Source organism: Patagioenas fasciata, chromosome 19, assembly GCF_037038585.1.
Source record: "Patagioenas fasciata isolate bPatFas1 chromosome 19, bPatFas1.hap1, whole genome shotgun sequence".
Taxonomy (NCBI): domain Eukaryota; kingdom Metazoa; phylum Chordata; class Aves; order Columbiformes; family Columbidae; genus Patagioenas; species Patagioenas fasciata.
In genome coordinates, this window is record NC_092538.1 from 9,512,276 (window position 1) to 9,527,434 (window position 15,159).

The 15,159-nt window shown below is 43.1% G+C and overlaps 2 protein-coding genes across 7 annotated transcripts in view; one reads left to right on the plus strand and one right to left on the minus strand.

Annotated features, from left to right (window-relative positions):
* Positions 1–4,650, minus strand: part of SSH2 (slingshot protein phosphatase 2) — an 84,779-nt gene extending 80,129 nt beyond the window's left edge. Inside the window, exon 1 of one of the 2 annotated variants that reach the window (XM_065853477.2) lies at positions 4,520–4,650. In XM_065853477.2, coding sequence (XP_065709549.1) covers positions 4,520–4,582 — 63 coding nt within the window. In that variant the 5' untranslated portion in view covers positions 4,583–4,650. The remainder of the gene's footprint in view (positions 1–4,519) is intronic. The other variant, XM_071816989.1, reaches the window with a different exon arrangement.
* The window catches only part of EFCAB5 (EF-hand calcium binding domain 5), a 35,152-nt gene continuing 24,448 nt past the window's right edge, over positions 4,456–15,159 (plus strand). Inside the window, exons 1-6 of one of the 5 annotated variants that reach the window (XM_071816990.1) lie at positions 4,456–4,550; positions 9,012–9,096; positions 9,199–9,371; positions 12,235–12,801; positions 14,264–14,420; positions 15,086–15,149. In XM_071816990.1, coding sequence (XP_071673091.1) covers positions 12,245–12,801; positions 14,264–14,420; positions 15,086–15,149 — 778 coding nt within the window. In that variant the 5' untranslated portion in view covers positions 4,456–4,550; positions 9,012–9,096; positions 9,199–9,371; positions 12,235–12,244. The other 4 variants (XM_071816991.1, XM_065853479.2, XM_071816992.1 and 1 more) reach the window with 4 other exon arrangements.

Here is a 15,159-nt window from a genome sequence, read left to right on the forward strand (position 1 = left end):
GGCAGTTACAAGGACAGTAAAAACTTCAAGTCAGTGTCGAACTCAAAAAGTACAAGAGCATTTCTGAAGTCTTCTCGTCCAGCACATTCTTGCAAGGACAGCAAGAGCTCCCAGTGTCCAGATGTTGCCGAGAGCCAGAACAGCCTTCCAGCGCAGCGCAGTTGCATGGTGGCACTGGGAGGATGTGGTTTGCTGGGACCGAAGAATGAAAGCTTGAGCTGCAGGCTGTGATCAGGGAGCAGCTACACTGAGCTAAGCTGCCTAAAGGCTATTTTCTTTTTAATTTCCCAAGACAAAATAGTTGCAGCTATAGATCTTTCAGGATTTTTTTCCAGGAACTGGAAATCCTCAGCCATTACCCCTCCCTGAAGTCAGCCCTCTCACACTAAAATACTTCCAGACTGCTTTTTCAATGGCAGTCTTCACTCAAAATACCATTCTCCACTTAAGAAAACATATCATTGACTCTCAGCATAGCTGTAGATATTACAGGACCCTGCCCTCTTCAACCTTTTTTCATTGCTTAAACAGAAAGAATCAATATTGGTCAGATAATGACTCATTACAGTATCACAGGCTATTTGCATTTTCAAATTACAAGCTACTTTTCAAAATACAAGAATTTATGTACTAGACCGCAAGAGGAGAAAACTTCCATGTGTATTTCACTCAGTTTCAATCTAACTTCATATTTCAAAGGATGCAACTGAGCTGTATAGTTGTTTTATCTAAAGTGCATCAAATGGCATCATGGTCAGTGGAATTAAAAAAATAAGGTGAAATAAGTACAAAGACAAAATTTCCCTTTTAACCTAAAAATGGCCATTAAGTCAGCACTGACAAAGTCCTACAAATAACTTCCCCATAAATAGGTGGGAAAATATTTCCTGTATGTTCCACCAGCAAGGAGCTCTGAAGCAAAACATGACAGAGACTCCCAGACACATTTGCAGGACTCTGCTTCCTGCTTAAGCTGTTCTCCTGGGATTAAGGAGGGGAAGTCAAACGGCTTAGGTTTTCATTTGCTTTAAACTTCTTTTTTTACTGTGTATTTTAGAACAATATACGCAGCACAGTCTCTCTTTCTGGGTCAGTCGCTTCCTTCCAATAAAAGCGAATTGTCTCCCTGAGGGTAGGGAAGACAAGTGAGCTGCAAGAGCAGTCACGGCCACGTTGCCTGACCAGCTTCTTCACTCCTCAGCAGAGAGATGTAACAGACAAAGGAAAAACAGCACTTAAAAGAAATTACAGATTTTTTGGGTTTTTTTTTAGAACTGTGCATAAAAATAATCTAAAAGGCCAAGTTTCAATAGACTATTTCCCAACACAGAGAATTATCAAAAGTCTTTTGGAAAGTTACAATGAGTATTACACACTGCTCCCATCATCATGAGGGCACTGAAATGAAGGTGCTAGAAGGGAAGGATGCCAAAGCCCTACCACTTGACTAGATACTGTCCTAAGAGACAGAGAATATGACAGATATTTGGAAGTAGGGTTGAAGAATCTGGGATGCAGAGAAAAAAAGCAACAGGCTAGATTTTTTACATTTTACTGTAGTACTGTCCCACCTTCTGCCATTTTCTGCTAACACAGCATGTCAGGAGACAACTGTTCTGCTGTAGAGAACATTGCAGTCTTATTTCTCAAAAGTGGCTGCATAACCAAAAGCCAAAACCAACAGATAGCAGAAGTCTGGACAGACAATTAAGGGAATTTTACAAGTCATCAAGCGACCAGAGGGCTGTAAATGTATAATCAACACTTTGCATGAACTACCCTGAAATGAATGGTCATGAGAGGCTCTATAGCAATGAGAACAAGATAAAACCTATAAATAAAAGCCATCCAATTTCAGAGTGATTCAGATCAGCTATTCCCCTGAATCCGTATGAGCCAATTATAGCTGTTTATAGGGCATACTTAATGCAAAAATTTGGTTTGAGGACATCAATTTCACCCTTTCTCCTTGTCTGAGAAGTTCTAAAGCAAAGATTCATAAACCAATTTAAAAGATAATCCATTTCTGTCCTCAAAATTCTTAGTGACCTGGAAACAGAATTAGACATAGCCATATGGTTGCACACCAACATGCTTCTTCCTTGCCCACAAGCTGTAACAGCAAACTTCCAGTAGTTACCAGATAATCTTTGTTCAGAAACAGACAGGTTTCAGGCAGCAAGTTAGACCCTTACACTACTCATAGATATTATTTAGCAAGAAGAGTTTTCATTTAAAGATGTAACTTGGAACTAGAGTTATCAGTCCATATAGAAGGAAGCTACCACAAACAGTTTACAACAAATAGGTTGAAACAATTACACTTAATACTAAAAGAATAAAGTCCCCCTGAAGTCCTCAAGGATCTGTAAGAATGGCAAATGTCACAAGCTTGTAGGACCAAAGCTTTCCAAAAAAGGTGACTGCGCTCTTCACAAACCCTTACCAGCCTAGGAAGGATCATCATCTGAAATGATATTTAAAGTTCTGATTAAGAAACAACTGCTTTGTGACAGAGGAGGAACACACACAAGCTCAACAAAATTCTGACAGTAGGATGGAGAAACAACCAACCCCAGCTATGTAACAAGAGGCCAAAAGGGCAGTCAAAACCCTGAAGTGTGGTTAGGAAGCTGTAACAGGAAATGCAGAAGTACTCGAATAATGGCAGTTAAGGGCAGAATATGATTAATATCATTTCCACTTTAGACTGCAAGAGAAGTCTGAGAAAGTAGAAGTACTTATGAGAAGCAGAACCACACCAGGACATGGTCACACACTTATTTTTCGCATAGGGCACCAAGGATTTACAGAGAGCATTGGTACAGATTATGCCTCCGTACTACGAGATTGAAGAAAGAGAACACAGATAAACATACTGAAAGCTGCATTCTCTGGATTTATCAGACCTGCAGGGAGTTGTTTATATATTTAAAAAACTAAGTAGTGTTCAAAAATCAGAACGGTTTCAATTTAATTGGCTGGGAAACAGCCTTGCTGTTCCAGATGGGAAAGCCTTGTAGAATACAACTAATTTTTCATATATATCAAATATTTAACAAAGGAAGATGTTATGCATCCAAGTAGGAGAAAGAATGAAGATGCCAAGAGACACCTACCTATTTCCACAAGATGTCTTAAATACAAGAAATACATGAGAAAAGGAATAGTGGAAAGGATGAAGAAGTCAAAAAGGAGAAACAACCTCTGAAGTAATGCAGCACATTAATATTCATAGCAGAGGAATATAAGCAAAATTAATCTGTGTTGCTAAATAAACATAACTTAGTAGAGACACGGGAATGAAAGGGAAAAAAAGTGTTCTGACAGCTAAATTGCTGTCAGGGCAGGCAGGACCTGTCAAGTAGCTGATCTAGTTTCAGAAGAGATTACCTAACACAAGGAGAAATATTTTCAGCGTAGTTGGCTTTTTCATCCTCCCCGCATGAGGGAAGCAACTGGGATTTCAACTCTTTTCCGCTCCAAACATTTGCAAACCAGACATGACACCAGTGACAATGTATGAGGTTTTTTAAGGAAAAAAGCTAACTGAGAACTAAGCATACAGAAAGTGACAGCGAGCTCACTGTTTTATTCCTCATCCTTAGTTGTATCAGAAACAAGCCACATAATCGGTAGGCAGGAGTTTAAGGGGTTAACATGCAAGATTTTACAATACAGAAGTACTAAAACAACAGCCCATCCCGAGTTTAAAGAGCATGGAAAGCAGAAAGTCTGTCCAGCCGCCTGCCCTGCTTCCTGACTCAGGGCAAGGAGGGAACATCTGCTCCTGCACATCTCACCCTGAGACTGGAAACACGGCCTTGCTGGGGCTGTCTGTGGCTTGACAGTCTCTTATGATCGTAAGATTATAAGCAATATTCGGAAAAGGGGAAAAAATAATCATAAAAAAAAAATCTTAGCTCTTCGCAAAGGCAGGGCCGCGTACTGGAGATACCCAGAGGGGACTGTCAGATTAAATCATCCTGAAACAGCCGCAGCCCGAACAATGTCAGTTTGCCTCCACACACAGCTCCCGCCTCTCTCCCACCGCACACGGCGGAAACAAAATTAAACCAGACCGCTTTATTCGGGCAGCTCCGCGATGCCGATGGGGCAGCAGCACCTTGACAGAGGGGCTGGGGCTCTGCCCAGGACCCTGTGGGAAGCACCCGGGCCGCGGTGCCCTGGAGGGCTGGCACCGCGGAGCCCCACCGGCTCCCCCGGCCCCAGCCCGGGCCTGCTGAGGGGCACCCGGGTCCCCCGCCTCTCCCCTCGCTTGTCACCAGGCCACAGCGACGCACCCGCGACGCCAGGGCCCCGCGGGGTGTCCGGCCCCGCTCCCCCCACACGGAGCTGTCAGGGCCCGGCGACCGGCGGGAACGGGGTGGGTGGGGGGGGTGGAAGCAGCGCGAGCGGTCTCGCGCGCGCATGCGCACCGCCGCGCGCCGGACCCTAACGGCCACCAACCGCCGCGCTCCCCTCCAGCGCCGGGCGGGCGGCTCGCGGGCGGACTCACCGAGGCGCAGGGGCTGGAGGTGGCGCTGGGGGTAGGAGAGCGCTGCACCGTGACCAGAGCCATCGAGGCGCGGCGGGAACCCCCCCCGTCCGGCCGGCGGGGGCCTTACTCCATGGCGAGTGCCGGCGGCGGGAGGGCGGGGAGGGGGAGCGGAGGTGGCGCGGCGCCGGCCGCAGGGGGCAGCAGCTCCACGCGCGCCAACGGCCTCTCACCGACTGAGGCGCGCGGGGGCTGGGCCGGCCGGGCACAATAAGGCGCCAGGGCGCATGCGCCACCTGTCAGCGCGGCCCCGCCCCCGCGCCGCGGCGGAGCGTTAACCCCTGCGGGCCTGGCCGGTGTGTGAGGGGGTGTCCTCGTCGTTCCGTCTGAGGTGAGTTTAGTGATGTGTGGCAGCCGGGCTGCGGCCACCCGGAACATGTCTCCTAGCAGGGCGCTCTGGTGTGTAAAAGTGGTGGGTTTCGGAATCTTGTCCCGCTGGGAGGTGTAATGATGTGTGTGACACCGTATTCTGTGAGAACGGGCCTTGATGCGCACACGCTAGCTTTTGTAGAATCATAGAATCATTTCGGTTGGAAGAGACCCTCAGGATCATCAAGTCCAACCATAACCTAACTCTAGCACTAACCCATGTCCCTGAGAACCTCATCTAAACACCTTTTAAACTCCTCCAGGGATGGTGACTCCACCACTGCCCTGGGCAACCTGTTCCAATGCCCAACAGCCCTTTCTGGGAAGAATTTTTTCCTAATATCCAATCTAAACCTCCCCTGGTGCAACTTGAGGCCATTTCCTCTTGTCCTGTCACTTGCTACTTGGGAGAAAAGACCAACCCCCTCCATGCTCCAAGCTCCTTTCAGGCAGTTCAGAGATCAGAAGGTCTCCCCTCAGCTCCTGTTCTCCCCTCAGCTGCTCCCATCACACTTGTGCTCCAGCCCCTCGCCAGCTTCATCACCTCCTCTGCACTTCAATGTCCTTATGATGAGGGGCCCTTGGATTAGGGGGCAACAGTAACTCAGTAACAAAACCACCGTATTAGAACTGTGTGTACATCAATGCACAAGCCCAAACACCAAAAAACTAGTCTAATAAGTATACACAACATTTAAAGCCCTCAAACATCCCCAGAATGCAATAGTGCTTGGCAGTTTGGGTTCTGAGACGAAGGACCAAGCACTATTGTGCTTTGTTTTGGAGTTTCTGCCTGGTGCCACCAAATTAGTGGCAATGTTGGCAAGGAGGTAACTGGGATCGAGAAATGTTGTGGACATCTAATGCCAACACTACATAGGATAAACAGAAGCCAGTCTAAACATTAAACAGAGCAAACTCTTCTTTGTCAAGAGTGTATATTACCCATTGATTCTTTTCAAGCACTTGGTCCATATTGCTTTTATCTGCTCCTCTGACTGACAGTGCTGTACTTTTGCCCCTGTAAATCTCAGCACCAGAGAAGCCACGTGGAAGCTCTTTAGATTATTCCCCAGTGTCCCACAGTCAAAATACTGAGCTCTGGTAGCTGGGCTTTGCTGAAATACAGAAGTCTGGCTCCCTAATGAGGCATTTTGCCTCCTGGTGGACAAGAGACGCTGAAGAACAGGCTCCCTAAGCTGCACTAAAGCTGGGTTTACAGAGTGCACTGTGCAGCAAGCCAGGATCTTAAACCGTGAGTCTGAAAGAACCTCAAGTGGGATCTGAGCACACAGGGAGAATAAACAAAACCCAGAGGTAAAGAAAGAGTCATTGTCCTGCAATATTTATAGGAAGTGTGCTAGCACAGCATTTGATTTATGGCATAGAGGTCAAGAAAATGCCTTTCAGACCCCTTTTAAGTTAGTATCCCCAAAGTTCTGCTAGCTGGACAGAAGGCCATGTGGATGGAGAGGTTTTGCCATGATTTTCAGCTGAAACAGGAGTCACATTTGAGAATTGCAAAGCTTTTTCTTCTCTGGCCTATGGCAGGAATCTTAATGTTATTCACCTTTCTCTAAAGCATAATATCCAGGCTGTTGGTTTGTTTCGCACAAATGGATTCCTGCAGATAATAGAGGTGCTTCAAGGCATCTGTTCAGATATGTCTGTGTTGATGCAGAGGGTAGGTGGGAGACTACAAGTTCCCAGAGTATTCTAGCAGTTTCCTCACCTGGGACTGGTGTTTTACTCTGGATTTTGAGCAAAAGCCATCCAGCATTTACTATCAAGAAAGGATTATTTAAACCAGCTTCCAAAATAGAATTTTGTGTAATTTTCGTATAGCTCTTCCAGGTATTTGAACAGCAAGCACCTTTAAAAAACATTTACCACAAGTAAATAATGGAGGTGCTATCTACAGTTCGCCAAAGGTCTAACATATCTGTTATTAATGATGATAATCACAAATCGCAATGGTTCTCCGAGCCATTAGAAAGGTATAATTTGCATGTGCAATGGTTTTTAGCAGCAGAATTTAAATGTGGTGGAGGAGGAAGCTGTAAGGCAGATGTATCCTGATTGAAAAGAACAATTAGAGGGTGGCCTGTGGTCACAGCATCATGGTTGGTACAAAAAAGAGACTGGAAGTCTGTGGCCTTATTCTTCCCCGCCCTGAAAGTGCTGTGGTCAGCACTTCCAGCTTCAGCCCAGTGTATCCCTCAAAGGGTGCGAAGTGAGGTTTGTGTGTATTTCCAAAACTGACTTATTTTATCTTTTTAATACCCTGCAAACATTACTCTGGCTAACACAACTTATTTTTGCTTTTATTGCATAATATTGGCGTCAGCTGCAAAAGGCAACAGAGTGCTCCCAAAATGTATTTTACAGAGAAAAACAAAAAAAAGATAGAAGAGGCAATTCCAGCAAAACATCTGTGCTGACATATTCAGCCCATTATTTTGTCAACAGTGCAAGTATTTGATGGCATAATAAAAGGATACACTTTGCTTAGCAAAAACATTAAGGGATAACAGCCAAGTTAAATAGGGTGCGATTAAAGGTTTTCTTAACCCACGGGATTCCACTTCCAGAAAAATAAAAATAGAACAATTTGCATCCCTCCTTCCAAGTTCAATTTGTATGCTCTTGTTTGGGGGTTAAAAAAATCATTTTAAGAAAAGGAAGAATATTTTTTAAAATTTATGTTTCATGATGAAAAATTTTGTAAGTTAATCAGAATAGGAACAAAATTCTGAATTGCAGAAGGGAAAAATCAAGCCCACCTGGGAGAAGAGATAACAGGAGTTAATCATGCGCAAACTGCTCTGAGGGGAAAAGAGCACAATCTAGTTTAAAGCCTCGTTTTCAATTATTCCTGTGCACTAATTTTCTGCTTCATTTTATTGACATAATTGATGTTATACTTCAACACATCTTGGAAATAGGCTGCAATGAGCATATTTCCTTCTGATACATGTTTTTTCAAAAACATAGCAAAGATATAATTTGTTGCAGTGTATTTTTCACATGAAAGTTGACTTATATGGTTTTTGTGGGGGTTTTTTTGTACTATGTTTCCTCTCTGCAAGCAAATACTGAATTCTAAAATCAAGTCAGTATTGTAGTGTCCACCGCATGTAACTACACTGGTACGCTTGGCATTCCAGTGCTACTTGAGACTGTCCAGAAGAAATGCTTTTTTCAGAAGGATACTTAGCACAGATGGCCAAAGGTATCTATAGAAGTTACAACCATATAATCTTTTCTGAAATGTGTGCAGGACTACATAGAGGAAAATAAATGTTCCTGGGTAAGACACCAGGAATTTCTGTAGCGTCCTACTTTCCAGAAAAGACAGTATAAAAATAAAATAAAAATTGAGGCTTTTGACCATCCACTAAAGTACAGTTGTTATTGCAATTTCTGAGCAAATTTCTTCCTTGTACAAAACCTGTACACAGCATGCACACTTCTTAACCTCTATAGTAGGTGTTAGGAACAAAACTAAATGGTATTTTAAGGGCAGCATAAATGTTGTACTGGGTTTATACTGGGACTCCAGGTGCATGTCATGTAGAGCTATTTCCAAGTCCAGAGTTTTACAAATTAATTATTCTTTACCTTGGTGTTGTGAGTGCTGTAATAAATAGCAAGTGACTTGATGAAGGTGACAAAATGGCATTTTTCAGTCTGCAATTAAAACTCCAGAGTTCCTCAACTAGAGAACAAATGTGACTCTGACAGTTGACTGTATCAGATTTGGGAAAAAAATCTGCTATTTCTATGAAACCTGCTTTATTTCAAGCTTTGGAACAAGCTCGGCTATAGATGTTTTTGTCTTTTCCTTTCTCCTTTCCCTGTTACATATTATCCTTCACGAATATATGAGAAATTAGTAAAGGAGATTTATCAAATTGGTTTAGATTCAGATCTGAGGGCAGTCTAACAAAATGGCACCATAAACTCCCCTGTTAGCATTGTACATGTTTTTCCTGCAACACGGCTTCAAAGCAACACAGTTCTTTACAAAAAGAAAGAGCCTGAAATTTTCTAAATCTAGTTTGTAATTATTTTTATCTCTTAGATTCTCACATCTGGTTAATACAGTCTCAGCTCATCTTGTAATGGACTTGCGACAGTTCTGGACTTTGTGAACCTTGAATCTGAAGGTAAACGTCCTGTCACTGGGCACCTGTGGATTGTCTCTCTGATTATTTGTGCCCTTAATGTTTTCTGTTGCTATTCATAGTCTTTTTTTATTTTATTTTCAGTCATGTGATGCAATGATCTAAGTTGAGTACAGAAGAGTCTGTTGGGCTGCCAAAGCCAAAAGACAACCTACAGCAATTCTGAGTTGTGGAAGAGACATAGCAACCTTTGGGATTATTGCTTAGCAACTGCAAACACACAGAGGAGTAAAACTCACAGCCAGGATCCACAGCAGGTCTGAGAAATCCCTAATTCACTTTAAGATTTTTAATGGTTGAGAACAGATGGGCATATATTAAATTCCTGTTCATTTGCAAAGCCACTTCGAAAGCAGGAGGACTAAGATCTATTTTGATACGTGCTCCAAAGGTAAGAAAAACAGTTCTTCAAAGCTTCAGAAAGCTTTCATTTTTTTTTTTAGTTGAAAAGATCACGTATGAATAGGGTGTACATTGGACTCATTGTGATTGGTGAGATAAACATGCTCTATGTAGTCTTTCCTGGCCCTATCCCACCCATCCACATCCCCTAACAGAATAACAATGAAACCATAAAAGTCTTATTTATGAGCAGATTTGGATTTTGTGCAGAAAACAGAGAGATAATGTTCTTGTACCTGCAGGGATTCCAGTAAGACTATTTCTCTCACAGAAAAGGAGGCAGGAAAGTGGCATCCTACTAAATAATGAAAAGCTTATCTTGCCTTCAGCTTGAACAAAGGCTTACAGGAAACTTTATATCACATTTCAAATTTCCTGGGTGTTTCTCAAGCTGGTCTCTGTGTACCATGCTCACTGTTATTCGGACAATCAAGCCTCCGCTTGGGAATACCAGAGGCCTCCAGAGCCCCTTATGCTGTGGGCCAAATTTTCAACTAATGTAAATCAGCACTGAGGTTTATGAGCCAGTGGAGGTGTGTCCCTGTAATCCTCAACAAATTCCAAGTTTCGGGGCCTGAATCTAGCACTGCTTTGTTGTTTATTTTAGCAGGTTTTATGTTCTTTTGTACCTTCTTAGTCTTCTTTACCTGTCCTGCATTAAAACAGTGGGCGTAGTTCTCTGTGCCCTGCTTCCATTCTTGGAGTTATGTGAATGCCGTGGAATTGAGATAGAACAGTCACAGTCAGTTGTTTTTTATCTTGTTTTGTTTGTTCAGAGGCATAGGGATACTTTATAAACATTTACTAATTCTCAAAACCATCTTAACAAATGGCTGAGAGCAGGGTAGAAAATATATTCATCATCATTCTGTATCAGCCACCTCATAAAGCAGAGTGCAATTGTCACTTTAACATTGCACAGAAACTGCAGAGCGGTTTCATAAAGGATGTTAAAAAATAACATAAGTATTTGAAACTGCAAGAACAGTTTATTTTGGCACAACAAAACCAGCTGATTTGGAATGTGACCAGAACATTTGGTTAACAACCTGCTTTGAACCAGAAAGAGTCTGATTTTACAGCTTATTGAAAGAAACTCACCTAAGCAAGGAACAAGTTGACACGGCTGACTGCTTTCCCTTTCTACCTTTATAAATCTGGACACCTTTACAGCTTGTGTCCTTCAGTGGCAAAACCAGCTACCTTCTTCAAACCTTCTATGTGCATCAGGCAGGCAGCTTGATTCATAAATCCATCTCACTCCCCAGCAGGTAATCAACTTTGAAAACAAATTACCAGATGATGCCAACAAGCCCATTGAAAAAACAGACATAGAAATTTAGTGCTATGAAGCATCCTACCTATCCAAGTGCTATTTGGACTCGAATGATGCTTATGAACCAGAAGGTCAGCGTATTAGTAATGACATTTGTGTGCCAGGAGGGCTGTAGATCACAGTTATGCATTTCTTGGAAGGCTGAACTCTCTTCAGAACAGCTACAGATGCTTAAATATGAAGAGCAAAACATATCAAAAGCAATAGTATTGCTATGGATACTGAAAGGCTTTTGTGAAAAGCGCTTTTAAATAAGACCTTGAGAAGGATAGTGTGGCACAAAGTTCAGAGTGGAGTTTCATCTTTAATTTGGAAAGGCGTTAGCCAGGCTCTCTCTATTAGTATCACCCTTCCCTTGCTGTTGTTGAACACTGAGCTGGGTTTTTTGCAGCATGTTGGTGAATTTTCATGCTTTGAATCAAGTAGTTTGGCAACATTATGCTCCATTCTGTACATGTAAGTCCCATTGCAGATGCAGTTATGCGTGGAGACATATAGCAATGGGTTTTGAATTGTGCCTTGTGAGCAGACGAGTTTCTTCATGATATTTCACAGAACAGTGAAATATTCCACAGAAGAAAACAGTGGAGTTGGAGAAATTGTAAAGGAGATATCTGCTTCTCTCTGTAGGTCTGTCTTGTACAGAATAATCTACAAGATTAAATGCTTGTGAACAGCTTAATTACAGAGTTTATGGTATAGAGTTTCCCTTTCTGTAGGAGCTCTGCTGACCCATACACCTGTGTCCTTGTTACCTTAACGAAATGTCCAGAGTTAAAAATAGTTTCTGAAATTGAAATTTAGTAGTCTATGGGATAAGCTTCCTCACTGTTTTTCACAGCTACAGAAAAGATGGAGCAGAAGAAGGCATGCAGATGGAGAAATCTTGCTCCCAGGCATCTGGTGTTTTCCATTACTTGCTTCCTTTGTCTCATATCCACTGGATTTCCTGGAGGCGTGGAATGAGACCTGAAGGGAAATAATGATACTGGGGGTAAGAGGAATCCACTGGTTAGAACTGGGGGACAAGGCTTCCGAGCTCTGCTCACCGCTTGGTTTCTGAGTCTCTAAATGACCTGGAATTAATCACTTCTGTGTCTCAGTTTCTTCTCCCATAAGAAAGGAACACACTTATTTAGTTGCTCTGTCTCTAAGGGCTGTCATGATACATAATTAATCTTTATAAATCATTTACTGAACTTTGAAGTAAAGTGGCTGTATTTATTTAAGAGTACAAAGCAGCAGTAACAGACTAAAAAGGAACATAGAAAAAGAATATTAGTCAATTCCTAACAACAGACTTTCTTCCTCCTGTGGCATCTGCTAGGACACTGCTGCATTTCTGGCTTTGTATAACATTCTGCTTTTGTTCATTGTCGCAGTGACTGAGGGATGGCTGCTCAGCCAGAAGAAGCAGCAGGTCTAAAACATCCCAGACTTGGAGAAAATAATACGACTGCCAGAGAAATGAAGAGAAATCAGGGGAGTGATGAGCTTCCCTGTCTCGGTAATTATGCTCTGTGGAAAGAGTGTTTTTATGAAAAGGTACAGCAGAGGTGTCTGAGTCTGCAGGAGGCAAAGGTGAAGATGATTCATGCACAAAAGGCAAAGGAAGAAAAGGTAAAAAAGAGAGAACCCTGTGACTGGCTGCCCAGAGAGTGGTTCAGTGAAGAGACAGAGTCACTAGATACTCGCATCTATTTGCTTGACAAACTCCTACCAACATTAATCCCAGGAGTGGAAAAACTGTTAATGGAAGTGGAGAGAAAGAATGTGCTTGCACCAGACAAAGAACCAACTGAATTCAACCCCATTATTTTTCTCGGAGAGTATCTGATGAGACATAACCCTCAGTATGGTGTTTCTACAAAACCAGGCCCATACCTGAGAGGAATGAAGATGGTCACGAAGGAGATAAAAACTAAGATGCCAGGTACAGCATCAGAGAGGTGAGAGACTTGAAAGTGTGGCTGGTCACAAAACCAGAGCTGGTGTCTGTTTTACCAAAGGAACGGTGTGACTGCAGCCATAGCTGTAGCAGGTTTTGCATATCTGCTGGTAGTACTATCATGGGATTTGCATTCTTGGCAGCTCAGGATTTACATATTTGTGATGGCTGGATTGTGGGATTTGCATGAGATTCTTAAACCGCAGCAGCACAGAGGATTTTACTGACACCCTGTAACATTGAGGCTCGTAATGTGAATCACTGGCTTTCTAAACAGGAAAAAAGCATTACAAGAGAGATGCTCGTCTGTGCTCAAAATCACATAAACACCAGAAAGAATGGGGTGAAATTCTGGCCCCAGTGAAGCTCCTGGGAGCCTTGACAGTCACCTTGAGGGAGGGCAGGATTTCACCACAGATTCTTCTGGGAAGGTTACCTTTCCTCAGTGAGCACTCCCATGCCACCTCCAGCTTCTCCTTAACTGCCACCTGACAGGGAGTTGAGACATGCAGGAGAACAGATGGGAGAAATTCCGTATCCAAATGAATTGATCCTTGAAACAGAGACTTTATTTATCCGGGCATGATAGTCCTTCAGTCTGAGTCACCCATCCTGGCTCTTCCTGAAGAAACATATTTCATTCTGCAGGGAGAAGTCACCCTCGCTGCCATCTTATCTTTTCTGGAAATGTCTAATACTGAAATGAGCTCACTTTAAAAGGGGTGCCCAGCACTGTTAGAGCCTGTTTTGTCATTATTGTCTAGGGAGGAAACATTTTGTCCCACACCAGGGACACCAGGCAGAGGATGCAGCTCTGTGATGGTTTAGGGCCCTAGAAATAAATGCAAAACCACAGCACAGTACAGGTGCAGCATGTGATGTAACTTGTGCTGGGCACTGCCCAAACTGATCACCAGAGCACCTTGGCAACTCCCAGCATGGCCTTTGCTCTGCTGTCACCTTGCAGACCGCTCCCAAGGAGAAAGACAATCCAAAGGACATCTACACAAAAAATTATTGATGTCATTATAAATATGAAGGTAAAATTTATCATTGTTTAAACTACACAGACTAGGAGAGCTGTAGAGATTATTTTCCCCTAAATGTCTGTTGTATACAAGAGACTGTCTCCACATGCACGTATCTGACACTCAGGTTATTTTTTCAAATGCATAGTTACACTAGATTTCAGGAGATGATACATGTCAGAGTGTAAATATTGTCACCTCCTTGGAGCTGCCCTCTGAAAACATAGACTCCTAGTATCTAGTCCAATAGCCATACTAGTAATTTTGTGCCACAAACATCAAATATTTCTTTGGAAAAAAAATCTACTTGTACTAAAAGGACAAGAGTTTCAGTAAGAATGTATTTCCTTTCATTTTGTTCTTCATGGTAAGCTTAATCTGTCTTAAATATGTTTATGATGGTATCTTTCTAAACCATATTCCCATGTCCTACAGGCTGGCCAGCATGAAGTCTGAGGCAGAAAGCATACGTAAGGAAAGGCAGCAGGTGGAAAATATGAAGGCTCAGGTGAAGGAGATGAGAAAGGAGGTGCTGGCAATTCAGTTCAAGGAGTGGACGGTGGATGTCAGTGGCAGAATACCAGTCGCACTGGTAACTAGGGGTTATCCTTGATAACACACTGCTGGGATTATTCCAGACAGGAGGAAAAGGAAGATTGTGATAGTTCAGTCTGCCCCGGCATGGCAGCACGGAGCACAGGGATGGGCAATGGCTCTGACTCTTAGGGTCGAGGTGCAGGTCAGTGTCTACCACTCAGCCCCACCAAGCCCTGATTCTCCACAAGCACATGGAAGGTTGCGATGTGTTCCCCACAGTGGTCCTGGGAAGCTAAATGCCCCACAAGGTACTCATACATTCCCGAGGTTGTTGAATATGCAAGGCGTCACTGGATGTCCTTCTCTGCAGCTTGTTATCCCTCAGAATTCCCTTGAAAAGGTCCAGGGCAGCCACTCTTGCTCTCCTGTGTCTTCCATTAAATATTCTTTCTACCCCTGCAACTCATACAAATTGATACTGCAGCTCATAACAAATGAGATTTGCAGAAATCATAGTACATCTCCTGGTACAAGGCCCGTGGGAAACAGTCCTGTGGTTACACACAGCACAACACAGACAAGGTCTACATTTAACAGAGCCCACCTATGTGAGATAAGAAGCATTGCTGGCCCACATGACTGATTATTCTGGGTGATTTATTTTAGTAATGTACTGTTGTCTGCATGAAACAGGCCTTTGACTATTACCTTGATTTGTAGGTTCAGAGTGCCCTGAGGTCTTTTCTCGATGTCATTGCTTCTATTCCCACAGATGCGGGAAAAGGTAAGTTTTT